Genomic DNA, 20,494 nt, shown 5'->3' with positions numbered 1-20,494 from the left:
CTGGGAAAAGATGTAGAAAGTTTGAATGGTGTGAGCTCTGACATCGACAAACTGGAGATTTTTGCTTTGAAGTTTGAAGGTCAAAGGATTTGATAAGTTCAGAATCTCAAAGATGTAGGCAAAGTGAACAAGGGGAATCTACTTCCACTGGTGGAAGGGCAGAGGACATAGGTTTAAGGTGGTTAAGCAAAGAGCCAGAGTGACATGGAGCAGAAATGGAATTTAAACTGCAGATGCCCTGGGGAGTGTTGTAGAATAGAGGGAGCTAGGAGTACAAGTACATGGTTCCCTGGAAGTGGCGTTACAGGTGGACATGGTGGTGAAGAAGGCTTTTGGCACACTGGCCTTCATCAGTCAGGGCATTAAGAACATAATTGGGATGTCATGTTGCAGTGTACAAGATGTCGGTGAGGCCGCATTGGGAATCTTGTATTCATTTCTGGTCACCTTGCGATAAGGAAAGGTGCCAATTAAACTGGAAAAAGTGCAGAGGAAATTTACGAGGATGTTGCTGGGACTGAGTTATGGAGAGAGGTTGAGACTTTTTTCATTGGAGTGTAGGAGAATGAAGGGTCATCTTTTAGAGGGTGGTCTGTATATTGGAATGAACTGCCAGAGGAAGTGGTTGAGGCAGGTACACTAACAATGTTTAAAGGGCATTTGGACAGGTCCATGGATGGGAAAGGTTTATAAGGATATGGGCCAAACGTGGGGGAATGGGACTAGCTCAGGGAGGCACCCTGGTCAGCATGGACCAGTTGGGCCGAAGGGCCTGTTTCCTTGCTGTATGACTCTATGCTACAACTTGAAACAAAAATGGAAAACGCTGGAAAACAGCTCAGCAGGCCGGGCAGTATCTATGGGAAGAAAAACAGAGTGAATGTTTCAGGTCAAAGACTGAGGTTCTGACACACAACCTTGGTCTTCAGCCTGAAACATTCACTCTCTTTCCACAGATACTGCCTGACCTGCTAAATGTTCTGAGTTCTTTTTTCTGCCTTTGTTCCTCGAGGAGTGAGTAGATGTGATCTAGAATTTACTGCCTGATGGGCGGTGGAAGTAGACTCGATAACCACTTTCAGAGAGGACTTGAATGGGCACTTCAGAGAGGAAAAAACAAGGATTATGGACAAAGAGGTGGGGAACAATGACTGATGGGATTGCCTTGCAACCAGTTCAGCAGGTTGACTGGTCTTCTTTCATGCTGCAATAATCATAGATTCATTGAGTCAAACAGCACGGAAACAGGCCCTTCGGCCAACTCATCCATGCTACGCTAGTCCCATTTCCCTGCATTTGGCCCATATCCATCTAAATTTTCCTATCCACGGACCTGTCCAAAGGCCTCTTAAACGTTGTAATTGTACCCGCCTCTACCACTACCTCTGGCAATTTGTTTCCAGAACTGCCACCCTCCATGTGAAAAACTTTCTCCTCAGATCCCCTTTAAATCCTTCCTCTCTCCTTAAACCTTTGACCTCTAGTTTTAGACTCCCCCTACCCTGGGGAAAAGACTGTGAATATCTATTCATGCCCCTCAGAATTTTAGAAGCCTCTATATGATCACCTCTCTGTCCCCTATGCTCCAGGGAAAAACAGTCCCAGCCTGTCCAATCTCTCCCTCCTCACTCAACCCTTCCAGTCCAGGCAACACTCCTGTGAATCTTCTCTGCACACCCTCTAGCTTAATCACATCCTTCCTATAGTGTGGTGACCAGAACTGCACCAGTACTCCAGCTTCAGCCTAACTAACAATTTGGACAACATGATGTCCCCAACTGCTATACTCAATGCCTCAGCCAATGAAGGCAAACATACCATATACTGTACTTTCTTCACCAGTCTAACCTGGGTCTCCCATTATCAGGCAACTTTGTCCTTGTGCACCAAGGTCTCACTGTTCAACAACACTCCCCAGGCCCTGCCATTCACTGTGCATATCCTGGCCTAGTTATCTTCCCAAAGTGTATCATTTCACACTTGTCCACTTTCCAGTTGAATCTAGGTCCTGTTGTAACCTGAGACAATCCTATGATTCTGTGGGTGAGCACACGCCAACAGTCGGCACACCATCCAGCTCCCTTCATGAGCACCACCTGCACCAACTGAACTTTTACTCCTTCCACCACTTGGCACACCATGGGTTAGTTACTTACTTCAACATGATCTCAAGCCTGCAAAACTCTACAAGCAGGGCAACAGCTGTGGGGTTCTATTCCAACTTGCATGCCTCCCAAATTGGAACTAGCCCATGATCCCTTTCTCAGGGCTAATTCCTGGAACAACCTTGTCTAACAAGATTTTATACCACAGAGGTTGCAGTGAGACATTATGACTTCTCTTTGCCAATTATGGGTGATGTTAAATGCTGGCCTTGTTGGTGACGCCCACAAATGATTTGAAAAACAAATGTGAAGTTGGGTGAAAAGGTTGTGTGCAAAATCTAGCAAGATAAAGCTGAGAGAATGCGTTATGGTTGGCAGAGAACAGACGTGTTTGAGAGGTTTCATTTACTGGAAATACTCAGTTTTTACTTTCAGAAGGTTTCCCGCTACTCGTTATGTTTTACAAATCCTGAAAGCTGTAGCGTGAGCAACTGCAGTGCAGAGCTTTGACATAACAAACGAACTGGGAGCCCACCTTAGCTGTGCACTATTACCCTCTCCTTTTTCTTTGCCTTTCTCACCTGAACCCTTCTCTTTGCAGCTTACCTTTCTTCCTTCTATCTTCAGGTTCCCACCTCCCTCCCGCACCCCCTGCCCCCCACACACCAAATGAGTTTGAAAAGCCTCTCCAATAGCATTAGCAATCCCCTCCCCCACCATTCTCTATTCATGTTAAGGTGCAACCCATCTGACTTGTAAAGGTCCTACTACCTCCCCCAGAAATGATCCTATTTCCTCAGGAACTTCAAGCCCTCCCTCCGCATACCCCAGCCACACCTTCTTCTGCTCAGTCTCCCTGTATCTGAAAACATGTGGCCTCTGTAGTAATGTGCCAGGTTGCTATTTGAAGCTCGTGTTTTATAACCTCTTTCCTAGCTCCTTGAACTCTGTCTGCAAAACCTTTGTGCCAGTGCTGTTGGTACTGGTTTGGACTATGACCTCTGGCCGTTCAATCTCCCCCTTCAGTGACACCCTTGATTCTGCCTGCAGGGAGGCACCATCCTTAAGTCTCAATTGGCCACAGAAATGCTTGTCTGTCCTCTTAACTGTTGAATCTCCTGTCATTATTGCTGTCAGATTTAACCTCCCCTCGTTATAGCTGAACCACATGGTTGGACTGGTTAAGATTCTGGTCTGTGGTGACTCCCCCCCCCCCCCCCCCGCCCCCCAGGGCAGTGATAGTGTGGAACTCAACAGTGGCAATGCTATCAAATGTGAAGGGGAGGTGGTCTTGTTGATGAATGGTCATTGCCTGGCCTTATCAGGCACAAATATTACCTGCTACCCCTCAAGATAAGCAGAATGTAGAAGTGCGCTGCTTTGTTCTCTCAGGAGTTGTCACTAGCCACAGGATTACCCACCTCTGACCTGCTCATATAACCACAGTATTCTTGTGGCTGGTAGCAGCTGTGGTCATTGTGACCTCCAGGATGTTGATGGTGGGGTTCACCGTGATGGTAATGCCAGTGAATATCAATGGCAGGTGGTTAGACTCTCCCCTATTGAAGATGGACTGTGTCTGGCACTTTTATAGCACAAATGTTGCTCGCCACTTACCAAGCCATGCCTGAACATTGTCTAAGTCATCTCCTCCCATTAGTTACACAGGCACGGACAGCTTCATTTGCTGAGGAGCTGCAAATGGAGTTGAACATTGTGCAGTCATTGGTGAACGTCCCACTTCTGATGTTCTGATGGAAGAAAAGGTCAATGATGAGGCAGCAGAAGATGGTTGGGTCTAAGACACTGTCCTGAGAACTCCTGTACGGATGTCCTGTGGCTGAGATAATTGACCTCCAACAGCCTTTGTGTGAGATATGACTCCAACCATCGGAGTGGTTCTCCTTTCCTGCCCATTCAGTTTCACCAGCGTGCCTTGATGTCGAGGACAGTCACTCTCACCTTACTCCTGGAATTCAGCTCTTTGGTCCCAGATCAGACCAAGGGTTGTCATGATGTCTGAAGCAGATCGCTCCTGTGAAACCAAAGTGGGCATCGGTGAGCAGGTTGTTGGTGAGTGAATGTTGCTTGATAGTAGCTCAATAACTGCTTCCATTACTTTGATGATGCGAGTGGACATTGGGGTGATAATTAGTTGGATTGGAATGTCCTACTTTTTGTGAACGGGATACACCTTGGGCAATATTCGGGTAGATGCCAATGTTGTAATTGTACTGGAATAGCTTGTCTAGACACAGCTAGTTCTGGAGCACAAGGGCTTCAGTACTACAACTGGCCTTTACTGAATCCTGTGGTCTCAGCCATTCCTTGATACCACGTAGAGAGGAGGCGGTGGGGATCTCATGAGGGAGTCGGGATGGATCACCACCCAGAACTTTTGCTGAACATGGCCTGCGAATGCTTTGGCCTTGTCACATGCTGGGTCCCATCATGGGTTGGGATTGTTCTTAGAGACACTTTGCTCCCATAATCTGTTTCATTGTCCACCACATTCATAGTTAGATGACAACAGGGCTGAAGGCCTTTGATATGATCCTTGGTTCTGAGGTTGATTGCCTCTGTCTGTTCCATGCTGTTTCCTGATGTTTAACAGGAGTCTGCTGCAACTTTCAACTAGTTGGCACCTTAGAGGTTGTGCAGGTTGCTAGAGGAGTCCAAACTCATTGATAAATTCCTTCACAGAGGGGAACCTGAAGCTCTTGCCCATTGGAATCCTAACCCTCCTGTCACTTCTCATTCTCAGCGTAACCAAGGATTGGTTACATTGTCCACACCCGAACAACCAGTGCAAAATAACTTGTGTCAGCTGTGGCTTCAGTGGACTGGACAGTTAATCTGTGCCCTTGTTACTGTCTCAATGGTGACACAGTGGTTAGAGGCTGCTGCCTTCACAGCTCCGGAGACCCTCGTTCAATCCTGGCCCCCGGTGCTGTCCATGTGGAGCTTGCACGTCCTCCCTGTGACTATGTGGATCTCCCCCGATTTCTCTAATTTGCTCCCACATCCCAGTTGGTAGGTTAATTGGCCACTGTAAATAGCTCCTAGGGTGTAGGTGAGAGATAGATTGTGGGGAGGTTGATGAGAATGAGGGGAGAATAAAATGGAATTAGAATAGGATTAGTGTAAATGGGTGATCAATGGTCAGGCCAGACTCATGGAATGAACGGTCTTTTCCATACTGTATAATACTGTGAAATGAGTGTAAAAGAATCCCACAGCACTATTTCAATGAAGAGCAAGGCAAATCTCCCAGTGTCCTGGGGACAATGTTATTCCTCACATCACTAAAACCAGACAGTCTGGTCATTGTGGCTGTTCATGGGAGCTTGTTGTGAGCCAATTAGCAGCTGTGTTTCCTCCATTACAACACTGATCACAGTACAGAAGAATTTAATAGGCTATAAAACAATTTGGGATATCTGGAAAGGGATAGGAAAGGTGCTATAAAAATGCAAGTCTGTGTTAATTTAGTTCCTTTTAACCACAGAATCCTTTTAAACAGTTGATGGGCAATCTGAGGAGGAATAAGTTACAGGGCTACAAGGAAATGAGGAGAGGGGGAATAGGAGTGAGGGGATTGCTCTGCTGGGAGCTGACATGGGCCAAATGCCTGCTTTGGTGTTGTACTAAATAAGTATAACACAAGAGACTGCAGATGCTGGGAATCTGGAGGCTTAGCACACAAGATGCTGGAGGAACTCAGCAGGTCAGGCAGCATCTATGGAGGAAATGGACAGCCTGGACGGACGAAGGGTCTCGACTCGAAACGTTGATTGTCCCATTCCCCTCCATAGATGTTGCCTGACCTGCTGAGTTCACAAGATCACAAGACCGAGGGAGCAGAAGTTGGCCATTCAGCCCATCGAGTCTGTTCCATGAGCTAAGGAAAATTCCTCCAGCATCTCATGTGTTATGAGCATATTACATATTGAAAGCCAGCCTGTTTCTTTGTAGATGCGTTTTTGTAGAGGCAGTATTGGGCAGGACAGTGAGAAACTGTCTCCTAATAGATCTGAACGGAAATGGCTTTAGTTTTAATCTCTTAACTCAGAGTGCAAGGCTGAAACTTCAGCCCCATCTTTGTATCTTCATTATCTACCGTGAGATTTGCAGTGAGTTGATGTTGACTCAGACATCATGTGCAATCGTTGAAAAAGGTGACAGTCAAAGTGAGAGATAGCCCATCTAACGTTACTAGTGGTTTTCTGCTTGACTTCTTACAGAACACATAGTGATTGATTGGATGGAGAAGACTTATTTCTTCTCCCTGAAGGGGACTGGGCACAACCCCCAGAATTGTCCACTGTTTGGGAGTGCGGCAGTGTGTGCTGCTGACCGGGAGGTTGCTCTGAAAGGGAAGTGTCAGCAGTGCCAACTTTTGCAAACCTAATCTCTTTCAGAATGGAAATTATGGAGAGCTGCAAACTTAGATCCTGTAGGTAGATTCTTAGACTTCCTTTAGTCTGTACTGCCACATCTTGTGCATCTCTGACCAAATGATGTCAGGCTGCTTCGGTGAATGTAAGAAATGAGTGCAGGTGCCCGAATATAATCAGTGTGGGTCTGATTATCGGCCTCAGTCCCACTTTCCTGTCCGGGTCCTTGGTTGCCCTGAAGTCTAAAAATCTACCGGTTCCAAAAGATAGATTTGCATTTCCATAGCACCTTTCACTTCCCTTTGAGGGAAGTGGTTCACTTCCCTCTGTGGTTTACAACTAATTAAATAATTTTTAAAGTGTTGCCGTGTGGTAGTAATGGAAGTGCGGCAGGCAGTCAGTGCACAGCAAGCTCCCATAAACAGTAACACAATAACAACCTGACCATGTTATGTGCAGGCTAAGTATTAGACATGACTCTCTGCCCTTTTTAATAATAGCACCATAGGGTTTTCCATGTCCCCTTGTGAAAGCAGGCAAGGTGTCAACCCAACTTACCTTCCAAACGATGGCACCTCTATTGGTGCAGCACACCCTCATTGTTACTTACATCTTGTGTTCAAGTTCCCGCCAGTGGAATTTGAACTTAGAATGTCCTGAAAGGAAAGTGGAAGGTGCTATAGAAATGCAAGTCTTTGTTTGTGCTGTCATGTGCTGAATCTTAGATTTTGGAGCGATATTTGACTATATCCTAGTTATCGTATATATCATAGTTGAGCCTGACCTTGACTCAGTGATCGACAAGGAAATGGAGTCATACAGCACGGAAACAGGTCCTTCATCCCGTCGGGTCCACACCAACCATCAACCACCCATTTACACTAAACTGACACTAATTCTATTTCATTCTTCCCACATTCCCACTTCCATCAGTTCCCAGATTTCAACCATTCATCTATACCTAGAGGCAATTTACAGTGGGCCAGTTAATAAGGACAGACTGGAACATAGACCAGTACAGCACAGGAACAGGCCCTTCGGCCCACAATGTCTGTGCTGAACATGATGCCAAATTAAACTAAATCTCTTCTGCCTGCATGTGATCCATATCCCTCCATTTCCTGCATATTCATGTGTCTGTCTAAAATTCACATGAGCACCACTATCATATCTGCTTCCATCAGCGCCCCTGGCAGCCTGTTCCAGGCGCCCACACTCTCTGTGGGGGGAAAAAACTTACCCTTGCATATCTCTTTTAAAACTTTCCCCTCTCACCTTATAGGCATGTACTCAAGTATTAAACATTTCTAACCTGAGAAAAAAAGTTTCTGTTGACCCTATCTATGACTCTCATAATTTTATAAACTTTGATTGGGATGGGCTGGGACTGTTTTCCATGAGCGTAGGAGACTGAGGGGTGACCCTAATTGAGGTATATAAATCATGAGGGGCATAGATAGGGTGATTGATCAACAGTCATTTTCCCAAGATAGAGGCATCTAAAATTAGAGGGCATAGATTTAAGGTTTGAGGGTACCTGAGGGATGAGTTTTTTAGACAGAGGGTGATGGGTATAATGGAACCAGCTATCAGAGAAAGCTGTAGAGGCAGGTACAATTACAACATTTAAAAGGACCAAATGCAGGCAAGTGAGACTAGCTCACTTGGTCGGCATGGATGAGCTGGGCTGAAGGGCCTGTTTCTGTGCTGTGTAGCTCTATGACCACACAAACCTGCACGTCTTTGGGATGTGGGAGGAAACCGGAGCACCCGGAGGAAACCCACATGGTTACAGGGAGAATATGCGAGCTCCACACAGGCAAGGCCAAAGGTTAGGATTGAACCCTGGTGACTGGAAGCTGTACCACTGTGACACCCAATTACTGAAGCCTTTTCTACTCTTGGAAACAATGGGAACTAACTGTGAGCTCACTACACTAATTTAGCACAGGGTGTGATCACACACCAGGCTCTGTCAGGTCTGTAGGTGGCCTGGGACAGGAAGTTGGCCTGTGCTGTGAGATTGAGTAATATTGTCCGGTGAGATCAGCATTTAGAAGGAAAAGAAATTCAATGAAACAAAAGAGAAGCATTAGGCAGAGCAACTGCCTCGAGAGTCTAGAATTAGGGATAAGGACTCAGGACAAGTGGTCAAGCATTTGGAACTGTGGTGAGTAATCATTCAGAGGACCGTGAATCTTTGGAACTCCCCCCTCAGAGGGCTGCTGTCGCACAGCATAGATTATAAACTGGGTTGAAATGAAAGGATTGTTGGCCATTCAGGGGTTAGGATGGGGGGGAGGGCAGGATTTAGCTGCAGGAACTGCCCTGATCATTTAACAGTGGAGCAACTCAAGAGGCTGCCTGCCCTCTTCCCTGATTTATTTCTTTCTAATGTATATAGACATGCGGGAGAACTGCAAATCAATATTCAAAGTGCAATCACAGGAAACAGCCCTTAGAGCTGAGGTCTCCCCAGCAAGTGTTTACAGCTCCACCCCATGTTCTGATGTAGACCGGAGTCCTGTGTCGATTGCATTTTACCACAACAAGGTCCAAGCTCACTTGGCACAAAGGTTCAATGGAGTACTTGAACAACGTAGTGCTTCCAAAACACGCTGAGAGTTTTGGCTTCTGTGATTTTTGCAAGCAGGCAGGTGAGTATGAAGGAAATTATTCAAAACTTGCTTCAACTTGTGTTTGCACTTCCTTGTTGTCAGTGATTGTATAATAAACCCACTAAGGGTTTCTGGAGAAACCTATCTCGGGAGAACAGTGAGAACGTGGAAAGCCTAAGTGTTTTCCTTCTTTCTTTATTGGGTGAGATTTTTATTGTTTGCAGGATCAGTTGAAAATCGAATTAATTTGTTTTCTCCCTGAGGTAAAAGTAGTTCTTTCCTTCCTGCTGTTAAAATCCCCAACAAATTAAGCCATGATTCATCTGGACTAAATTACTCCCTTCCATGTTAGTTGACTTCAGTCAGTAACTGCACTCCCAAAACTCAAGCACATGTTCCAGGCCAGTGCAGCTGATGCAGTCCAGCTGCAGTCTGGATGCTACCTTCCATGTGACATGTTAAACCAAGTCTGCACTCCATGCTGAATGCAGGAGAATTACACTGAGGAAGACCCGGGGGAATTCATGTTGCCCTGACCAACGTTTACCCTTTCAGCCAGGTTTATTAACAGATTATTTGAACTTTACATCAGTGCTATTTGTGGGATCTTGCTGTGTACAACTTGACTGCTGTGCTTCCTTCATACCATTTCAACAGTCCTGAATTAATGGTGAAGTGCTTTGGGATATCCTGAAAGGGATGTTAAAAAACCCCATAACAACGCAAGTCTCTTCTGAAAGAACCAAAAGAGCCACGTAGTTGTACAGAAGCAACATCCTGAGTTTCTGCACCCTGCTGTTCACCGTCACACTTTGAGCATGGGGTTCACTGAACCTCCATTTAAACCCAGGGTGGAAAATATAGATGTTGTAGAACAGGAGAACAGCAGAAAAACAGGAAGGCCAAACCCATCCGGCAGATGTTGTGGGGACAGAAGCAGAGTTAAAGTTCTTCAAAAACTCTGTATCTCTCTCTACAGGTGCTTCCTGAATTGCTGAGCATTTACAGATTCAGATTCACATTAGTTTATTGTCATACACACCAGGGTGCAGTGAAATTCCTTGCTTGTGTGAAGCTCACAGAATAAACAGTGCACACATAATAATAAGTACAGTGATGGGCACAGAACAACAGAACGGTGCAAAGATTGTCGCACAATCTGAAGCAGCGCATCAAGAAATGCTAAAGTGACAATAACGGAAGAGGTAGAATTAAGGATACGAGAACATGGCAGCACCACCGGGAAGGGGATGTGAAGGAGGTGACTGGTTCAGATCCGATAGCAGTGGGGAAGAACCTGTTCGTGAGTCTGGATGTCTGGGCTTTCAAGCTCCTGTATCTTCTCCTGGAAGGTAGGGAAAAGGGAATGGCCAGGGTGGCAGGCATCCTTGACGATACTGTTAGCCTTCCTGAGGCAAGCACCATGAAGATGGGCTGGATGGGAAGTGACGAGCTTGTGATGGACTGGGCAGTGTTTGCCACCCTCTGCAGGTTCCGTTAGTCCAGAGCAGGGCAGTTGCAACCCTTCAGGGTACTTTCCATAGCACATCTGTAGAAGTTTGAGAAAATCTTCATGGACATGCCAAATCTTCTCAGAGGTCTAAGAAAGTACATATGTTGATGTGCTTTCTTGACCAGCGCATCAGTGTGGAGGGACCAGAAGAGGTTGCTGGTGATATAGGAACTTGAAGCTGTCGACCATCTCTACAGCAGCTCCATCGATGAGGACAGGGTCGTGCTCACACCCCTGCTTCCTTGGGTCAACAACCAACTCTTTTGTCTTGCTGACACCAAGGGTTAGGTTGTTGTTCTGACACCATGACACAAGGTTTGTGTTCTCTTTCCTGTACTCCGTCTCATTGTTGATGATCTGGCCTATAACAGTGGTATCATCGGCAAACTTAAAGATCAAGTTGGCTCTGTGTCTGGCCAAAGAGTAATGTGTATATAGGAGCAGAGCAGGGGACTGAGCACACAACTCTGGGGATATTAAGGGTCAGAATGAAATCTTATGACCAATTCTAACTGACTGAGGTCTGCCGGTCAGAAAGACTAGAAGCCAGTTTTCCAGCATCTACAGTAATTTGCTAAGTGTTGTCTATTCACTGCCAGTTTTTGTTTCATTCTGTGCGACCTGGCAAGGCCAGCATGTATTGTCCACCCTTAATTTCCCTCAAACTGAGTGCCAAGTTGGACCACTTCAGTCAACCATATTGTTGCAGGTTTGAAGCCAGATGAGGTAAGGACAACAGAGTTCTTCCCATGAAGGACATTAGTAAAATAGTTTGGTTTAATATTACTGTCACATGTACCGAGATACAGTGAAAAGCTTTTGTTTGAATGGTATCCAGACAGGTCATTCCATACATAAGTACATCGAGGTAGTACAAAAGGAAAACAAGCAAAATGCGGAATATAGTATTACAGTTACAGAGAAAGTGCAGCCCAGGAGACAATCTCAAGCTTGCCCAATGGGAGGGGGCAGAAGACAGAATGGTGGGGTGGGAGGGGTCCTATATTATGTTACTTGGTCATCATTGGTGTGGAAATGATCTGAAGACAAGAGGAGGCTGAAACCAGGGCTGTGCTGGGACAGTCCTGTTTGTGGATCTTAGGGAGGAGCTGGAAGCAGACTGTGGTGTTGCTGGGAGTTTGAGGCTGTGGGCGGAAGTTCTCTGGTAGGAAGTGAGGTCAGAAATTATGGCCTGGGTGTTCTGTGGCCTTTGGGAGGTGTGGTTGTTGTGAAGCTAATGTTAATGTTTGTGGGTTAAACAATCTCACACATTTCCTACATCACACCATGCAAAGCAGCAGCAATGGCTCTCAAGCACTCTGGAAAACTCAGAACAGAGCGTGAAAGGCTAAAGAAATAAAAATGTGAGAAATAGAGGCAGGAATAGGCCATTCAGCCCCTCATGATTGCCCTATCAATCAATAGGATCATAACTGATCTGTTATTCCAGCCCCACTTTCCTGCATTGACCCCATATCCAAATAATATCCAAAATTCTATCAATCTCTGTCTTCAATCTACTCAGGGACTGAACCTCCCACAGCTCTCTTTGGTAGAGAATTCCAAAGATTCACTGCCCTTGACTGAAGAAATTTCTTCTCAGCTCAGTCCTGAATGGTGAACCTCTTACTTTGAGACTGTGACCCTGCAAATCCTTCTTTAGCCATCTGTATTCATACTGCATTGCCAGAATTCACATGTTTTAATAAATTGGTAAATTTGTCTTATTATTGTCACATGCACCGAAGCACAGTGAAAATCTTTGTTTTGCACGCCATCCAGACAGATCATTCATTATATCAGTACATCAAGGGAAAAGCAATAACAGAATGCAGAATAAAGTGTTACAGTTACAGAGAAAATGCAGTGCAGGCAGACAATAAGGTGCCAGGGCAATGACAAGGTAGATTGTGAGGTCAAGAGGGTTGTTCAATAGTTTTACAACAGCAGGATAGAAGCTGTCCTTGAGCCTGGTGGTACGTGCTTTCAGGCTTTGTATCTTCTGCCCGATGGGAGGGGGGAGAAGAGAGAATGTCCGGGTGGGTGGGGTCTTTGATTATGCTGGCTGCTTTACTGAGGCAGCGAGAAGTGTAATACAGTATAATCTGGCAATTACTTCACAATGTTGCTCAGTTCTTCTTTGGCAGATCCTGTGAATTGAGAATGACTTGCTTTTACTCCAGTTCTATAGATCTGGGGCTACTGATGAGGCCAATGCGGACTCTTCCACAGCTGGGACAGGAGAGCGCAGACAGAGCAGATGTTTGGGTAGTTTGTGACGTGGTCCACTCCTTCCACTGCTGACACAGGGCTTCTGATGCATGGACTCGAGCACTTTCAATACATCCCCAGTGCCCCGTCTCTACTTTGACTGTTCATGGTCCAGGGATTCCCAAGAGTTAGTGGGAGTGTTGCATTTATTTTTCCCCAAAGAGCAAATCCTTGGACCTTTCCCCCGGTATCTCTTCCTGTGACAGAACCCAGAGGAGAATGTCTCTTCTTGGAGTGTGGTGTGACGACAACGTGATCTTCCCAGGGTGTAACTGGGGCCTCGGTGCTGGGGATGTTGACCTGGGAGAGGACACTGATGTTGCTTCACTGATCCTCCCAATTGCTCAGTACAGTGAACGATGTGTCCTCGGGTAGCACTGTGGCTTTGCAATTATCACTGAGTGGAGTTCCACAAGCGGTCAGTGTTGGGACCACAACTTTTCACGTTAGTGATTCAGGTGAAGGAACTGATGGCATTGCGGCCAAGTTAGCAGACGATACAAACAGAGGTGGAAGAACAGGCAGTTTTGCGGAGGCAGGGAGTCTGCAGAAGGACTTGGAGAGTGGGCAAAGAAGTGGCAGATGGAATACAGGGTAGGGAAGTGTGTACTCTGGTTGTAAAAATAAAGGTGTAGACTATTTTCTAAATGGCGAGGGAATTCAGAAATCGTAGGTGCAAAGGGACTGGGAGTCTGAGTTCAGGATCCCCTAATGGTTAATTTGCAGGTTGAGTCAGTAGTAAGGAAGGCAAATGCAATGAGAGAGAAACAAAGGACTGCAGATGCTGGAATCCAGATGAAAAACACAATGATGCTGGAGGAACTCAGCAGGCCAGGCAGCATCCATGGAGAAGGGTCCTGACCCGAAACATTGACTGCCTGCTTTTCTCCATGGATGCTGCCTGACCTGCTGAGTTCCTCCAGCATCATCGTGTTTTTCTTCTTCAAGGCAAATGCAATGTTAGCATTCATTTCGAGGGGACTAGAATATAGAAGCAAGGATGTACTGTTGAGGCTTTATAAGGTGTTGTTCAGACCACATTTGGAATGTTGTGTGCAGTTTTGGGCCTTATATCTAAGGAAGGACGTACTGGCCCTGGAGAAGGTCCAGAGGAGGTTCACAAGAACGATCCCGGGAATGAAAGGGTTAACACATGAGGAGTATTTGATGTCTCTGGGCCTGTACTCGCTGGAGTTCAGAAGGATGAGCGGGGAGGCCTGGATAGAGTGGATGTGGAGAGAATGCTTCCATTAGTAGCAGAGTCTGCCTCAGAATAAAAGGACGTCCCTTTACAACTGAGACGAGGAGGAGTTTCTCCAGCCAGAGGGTCGTGGATGTGTGGAATTTGTTGCCACACAGAGGGCTGTGGAGGCCAAGTCATTGGGTGTATTTAAGGCAGAGATTGATAGGTTCTTGATTGGTGAGGGGATTAAGGGTTACGGGGAGAAGGCAGGAGAATGGGATTGAGAAGAAAAAAAATCTGCTCCAGTATCTTACGGCCTTGTGGCTCCAGAGACCCAGGTTCGATCCTGACCTCGGGTGCTGTCTGTGCAGAGGGACATATTCTCTCCATAGCCACACACGTTTCTCCCGGGTGCTCCAGTTTCCTCCCACATCCCAAAGACCTGCTGATAAATTAATTGGCTACTGTAAATTACCTTGAGTGTAGATTAATGGCAAAAAGAATCAAAGGGGAGTTGATGGGCTTGTGTGAGAGAGAATAAGTTACAGGGTACATAGAAATAACAGGAAGGGGAGTGGGACTGATGGGGTTGCTTCCCTGGGAACCAGCACCGACCCAATGGGCCAATGTCACAGAATATTTTCTTCTTAGTAATTTGAAGGAGACACGGACAATACAATAATGGAAGGGAAACAAACATTCCCTCCACAACCGGAAGCTGCAATTACACAATGCCTTGGCCCCACAAGGAATGCTTTCTATTCAAAGTCCATTTATAAGCAAACTCAGTTTGGGACTGTTTGTTTGTAGAAGGGATATGTGGCAGATACAATATTTGTTTAGATGATAGAGGGAGGATCTGAAGGCCACCTCCCCCTCAAAATGCTGAACTTGTGGGTACTTGTTCACCGGATAAACATCACTGAAAAAGCTCAGGGCAAACTGTACTTACCTGTTGGAACCAGCTCATTTCCTGTTTATCTTCCAGGATCTCTCTGAGCCCTCATGTTGCTTCAAAGGGGAGATTAAAGCTTGGTATCTGCAAGTTCGCGCAAGTAAAAGAGGACCCTGGATCGAGGGAGAGAGGGAGAGAGAGAAGAAAACAGCCGATCCATGGAAGGACAAAAGAACAGCTTCAATGCTTCATACATAGAAAACCTACAGCACAATTCAAGCCCTTCGGCCCACAAATACGCTGACATCCAGAGGTCACTCTTGCCGCCGTTCTTTGGGGTGGAGTTTGTCGTGGCCTTTATCGGGAACACTCTCGCAATCTGCCTGTTCCTGAGGCAAAGGAGGACCTGGCATTCAGGCATTGTCTATGCCTTCAGCCTGGCTGTCAACGACTTGCTGTATGTCATCACCCTGCCCCTGCTGGTCGTGTACTACTCCATTGGCAAGCACTGGGTGTTCGGCGTGGCCCTGTGCAAAGTCGAGCGCTTCCTCTTCACCTGTAACCTGTATGGGAGCGCCCTGTTCATCACGTGCATCAGCCTCAATCGCTACGTGGGCATTGTGCACCCCATGTTTGCCCACAGCCACCTGAAGCTAAAGCACGCCAAGATCGGGAGCCTGGTGGTCTGGCTCCTCGCTGGCGCCATCACCTCACCGACCTTTGTGTTCTCGGAGGTGATGGTGAAGGAGAACAAGACCGAGTGTCTGGGCTCCGCCAGCGACGAGGCGTTGCCGAGGTACTTCACCTACAGCCTGTTCCTGGCGGTGGTGGGCTGCGCCATCCCCTTCCTCCTGACCTTCGTCTCCTACCTCTCCATTTTCAAGGAGGTGCTCTGCAGTCAGAGCGTCAGCAAGTCGGAGTGCAGGAGGGTGGGTCTGCTGGTGTGCACTGTCATCGTGCTGTACGCCGTGAGCTTCATCCCCTACACGGTCTTGCGGAACATCAACCTTTACCGTCGGCTGTACAGACTGGACAAGGGGAAGCCCAGCCCCATATACACAGCCTACCAGCTGAGCAAGGGCCTGGTCTCCCTCAACACCTGCATCCACCCGCTGCTGTACGCCACCCAGCTGGACAACCTGAAGGAGATGTTCCTGGGCTGTGGGAGACAGAGTGTTAGCACGCAGGAACATTAACCCCACCCCACGCCACCCCCCAAACCAACACCATCAAGTGCCAGAGACTGCTGCACTCTCGTTCCTTCTGTATTGCTGGTCTTTCATTGGACAAAATCCATGGTCAGAAGGGGGCTGCTTGGCTCACTGGTCGGGAAGGAACCTCCCAGCCGAACCTGCCGACACCCTCAGTCCTGGTGCGGGGTCTCAACCGGACTCGTCGACCATCCCTTTGCCTTTGCTTGGCCCGCTGAGTTCCTGGTTTCAGGTTCCGAAATCTGCCATCTCTGGTGGCCCCAGACCTGTCCCACCCCCAGCACTGGGTCCGTGGTCCTGCAGGGGACACTTCTTCGAGCACAGCTCTGACTGTGGGGAGAGGGCGGGCAAGTGTGACCGGCTGGGTTGCCCTTAGGTGGAGCTGGGATGGATGTGATGGGCCGAATGGGCTTCTTCTGTGCTGTAACCACCCTGTAACATCTGCAGGCGGAGGAGGAGGGGGAAGGGGGGTCAGAGGGATATCCCTGGATACGGAGTGTGTGGGAGAGAAGGCCAGTTGGAAATTCTCAACCACATCCTGAACTATCAAAGACGAGAAGTAAAACTCAGATAATCCAGCATCCGATCATTGGGAAACCCTGGTGGTCTGGCACCTGGCTCGCTCATTAGTCCAGAGTGTAAGTCAAGGGTCCAGAGTCTAGTGCAGCCGGAACACAGGGGTCAGGAACGTTGATGGGTTTGCGGCTGGATCCAGGGTCTGGAGTGTTTGTGTATTTCCCATCCCCTTTAAACAGTCTGGGTACACTGGAAAACTTATTAAACTACAGTGTAACAAGGAAAAAAAGTGAAATCAAAGTATATCTGTGTTTTGTAAAATGATGTGAGGTATGGTTAGGGAAGTTAGCTCGAGTCTTTTTCCCAGGGTGGAAATGTCAGACTGTTGCTTAGACCACAGTTGGAGCACTGTGTGCAGTTCTGGTCACCACACTACAGGAAGGATGTGATTAAGCTTGAGAGGGTGCAGAAAAGGTTCACGAGGATGTTGCCGGGACTGGAGGGCTTGAGTTATAAGGAGAGGCTGGATAGGCTGGGACTGTTTTCCCTGGAGTGAAGGAGGCTGAGGGGTGACCTTACAGTGGTTTCTAAAACTCTGAGGGTCATAGATAAGGTCACAGTCTTTTTCCCAGGGTGGGGGAGTCTAAAACTGGAGGTCAGAGGTTGAAGGTGAGAGGGGAAAGATTTAAAGGAAGGCAGAGGTTGGTGGGTACGTGGAATGAGCTGCCAGAGGAAGCTGCAGAGGTGGGTACAACTATAACGTTTAAAAGACATTTGAATAGGGACATGGATAGGAGAGGTTTAGAGGGATATGGGCCAAACGCAGCTAAGTGGGACCAGCCCTGATAGACATCTTGGTCAGCATGGAGAAATTGGGCCGAAGGGCCTGTTTCCGTGCTGTATGACTCGTTATGACTGGAGGGTAAAGGTTTGAGGTGAGAAGGGGAAGGTTTAAAGGAGATTTACCAGGCAGTGAGTGGTCGGTGGCTGGAACAGGTTGTGGGCGGAAGTGGTAGAAGCAGGTACAAAGGTAACGGTTAAGAGGCATTTAGACAGACACATGAACAGGCAGGGAATGGAGGGATACAGACCGCGTGGGATTAGTATAGATTGGCATCATGGGCGGCACAGACATGGTGGGCCGAAGGGCCTGTGCTGTGCTGTTCTATGTTCTCTATATATACCCAAGTACTGTATTGGTATTGGTTTATTATTGTCACTTGTACCGAGGTGCAGTGAAAAACTTGTCTTGCATACCGATCATACAGGTCAATTCATTACACAGTGCAGTTACATTGAGTTAGTACAGAGTGCATTGATGTAGTACAGGTGAAAACAGTACAGAGTAAAGTGTCACAGCTACAGAGAAAGTGCAGTGCAATAAGGAGCAAGGTCACAACTTTACTCTTCACTCTCTCCAGTGCAGTCACAACTTTGACCAGGACTGTGTGGACAACTCTGGGTGTGGCCCAACTAGTGTTGCTTCCTGTCCCGGTTTAACCTCCCGGCTCTTATATTCTGCACCTCATCTCACATGCCTTTTACACCACCTTATCAGTCTATTCTGCTAACTGAAGGATCTCTGAACAAATGCTCCAAGGTCCCTCCATCCCTCCACACCTCTCAATATCCTGTCATTTATTGTGTATTCCCCGAGCCCTGTTGTAACTTCCCAGAAGTATGACCTCACGCTTGTCTGGATTAAATTCCCTATTCCCAGTCCATCTCCATCTTCCTGTTGACTGCATCTTTCCTCCTCACCGCCTCCACGCTCAATTTTTGCATCAACTGCAAACTTCTTTATCATGCAAGTCTGAATTATTTGCATGTACCACAAAAAACAACGGACTGAGCTCCGAACCCTGTCAAACCTTGCTGGTTACAGCCTTCCCGTTCCTAGTTGCCCTTTCAAATATTTTGCTAGGCCACTTCAGCAAGCATTTTAAGGGCACACATTGGTCCTAGAGTCACCAATAAGCCTCATTCGTGTACTGGGTCATTAGTGTACCGGGTTATTCGTGTACCAGCCCGGATACTACACGGTCAGGCAGATGCACCTTCACTTTTATTGACACCAATTTTACTTTGCCCAATATAGTTGTGCTTTAATTATATTTGAAAGTTTCAGTGAGATTTGAAAACATATCTCTGGATTTTTAAATACAGGAAATTCACCAGGATGTTGCCTGGATTGGAGGACTTTAGTTCAGGGAGAGATTGGACAGGCTGGGTTGTTTTCGAAGGAGGCTGAGGGGTGACCCAAAAGAGATGGGTAATATTATAAGTGGGATGGATAGGGCAAGTAGTCAAAATCTTTTCCCCATGGTCGGGGTATCAAAAGCAAGAAGACGTGGGTTTAAGGTGAGAGGAAAGAGTTTTAAAGGGGATCTGAGTTGTTTGTGCAGAGGGTGGTTGACATCAGGAACTCGCTGTCAGAATGTTCAGATACAATCACTGCATTTAAGAGGCAGACATTTAAATAGGCAAGGCATAGAAGGATCTGGTCCTAATGCAGGCAAGTTGGATTAGTGTGGATGGGCATGGACACGATGGGCCAAATGGCCTGTTACTGCATTGTATGACTCTGTATGAGGATTCTGACATAGCTCTGGCCACACAAGTACTGATTGCCGGCACACATTCACATCATCAGTGGGCCTTCATTACAATATCTCCCACCCAAAAAAACTGGGGACACATTTACATTGAAGAAACGGCTGAGCTACTGACATCATCAGTGGAGATAACATTTGCTCAGCAGTGACTAGATACGGCCCAACAACAATGGTTCAGTGGGTTTGTCCTGAGAGGGCAGAGAGAAATTCCAACCCGTAGTTCCATCCCAGGAGCACAGACTTCCTGGAATTTGCAATCCCTCATACGACGGATAATTCTTCCATTGGCCTCATGGTCGACCAGCCACATGAGCGAAGATCAAAGAGTCAGCACAGGGCTGGACAGGCCTCTGGGATCCCTAGGCTGACAGGGACTGGTTGGTTTTGGTGACAGGGAAGGGAAGGTCAGGGGTGGGAGGATGTGGGGCATCTGTTGTCCACCTGTTACTGACGTACGTTGACGGGGTTCATTCAGGGTTACGTTTCTGGCTGGACTGAACCAGTGGGATTGGCACTAACATTTCAAGTCTCTGATGGAATGGGTCTGATGAGCAGGAGGCACCTCCATCCCAGTTCTTTCTCTGTAATGGGATCCAGGCACAGGGTAGGGACCTCTGCTCGACGTAGCCCCTTCCTCAGAGTACCGTGCACACTGGGTGGTGGTCAGAGGGAATGTCACACTACCCACTCCACAGCTGAGTGACTTCACCAAATCATGATTGAAAATTGTGCTTTTTAATTTTCTCAATTTTAAATAAAGTATTTTGCTCCCGAATCTCTTGGACAATTACTGTGTTACGGATTAAGTTACTATTGGTGAATGTCCCTTTAAGACATAGTACAGTATTGTGTGTGTGTGTGTGTGTGTGTGTGTGTGTGTGGCGTCACCACGGCAACAAAATAACAATGTGCTGACGTTTGTTCGGAGAGTCAGAATCAGAGAAAAGAGAGAGAGAGGGAGAGAGACACCCTGCCTGCTGGTCTCTGTATCGATGGATGATAAACAATAACTGTGTCTGTCACTACAATCCACGTATGGATTTTTGGAATGATCCCAGTGGAGTTCACTTTGTCGTTAACCTGTAGAAGGAAACAGGTATTTGTGTGGACGGCAACGATTCGAATGCTTTTCGGGGTGGCAGATACTTTGGAACAAAGCAGTGGAGTGGT

At 47.1% G+C, this 20,494-nt stretch overlaps 1 protein-coding gene across 1 annotated transcript in view; it reads left to right on the top strand.

Annotated features, from left to right (window-relative positions):
* Positions 1–20,099, top strand: part of ppan (peter pan homolog) — a 55,069-nt gene extending 34,970 nt beyond the window's left edge. Inside the window, exons 13-14 of the mRNA XM_052041842.1 lie at positions 13,111–13,275; positions 15,152–20,099. Coding sequence (XP_051897802.1) covers positions 13,111–13,275; positions 15,152–16,178 — 1,192 coding nt within the window. The 3' untranslated portion in view covers positions 16,179–20,099. The remainder of the gene's footprint in view (positions 1–13,110; positions 13,276–15,151) is intronic.
* The last annotated feature ends 395 nt before the right edge of the window (positions 20,100–20,494 follow it).

The sequence above is a fragment of the Pristis pectinata genome, chromosome 31, assembly GCF_009764475.1.
Source record: "Pristis pectinata isolate sPriPec2 chromosome 31, sPriPec2.1.pri, whole genome shotgun sequence".
NCBI classification, from domain to species: Eukaryota; Metazoa; Chordata; class Chondrichthyes; order Rhinopristiformes; family Pristidae; genus Pristis; species Pristis pectinata.
This window is presented reverse-complemented; position numbering and strand designations above follow the sequence as displayed.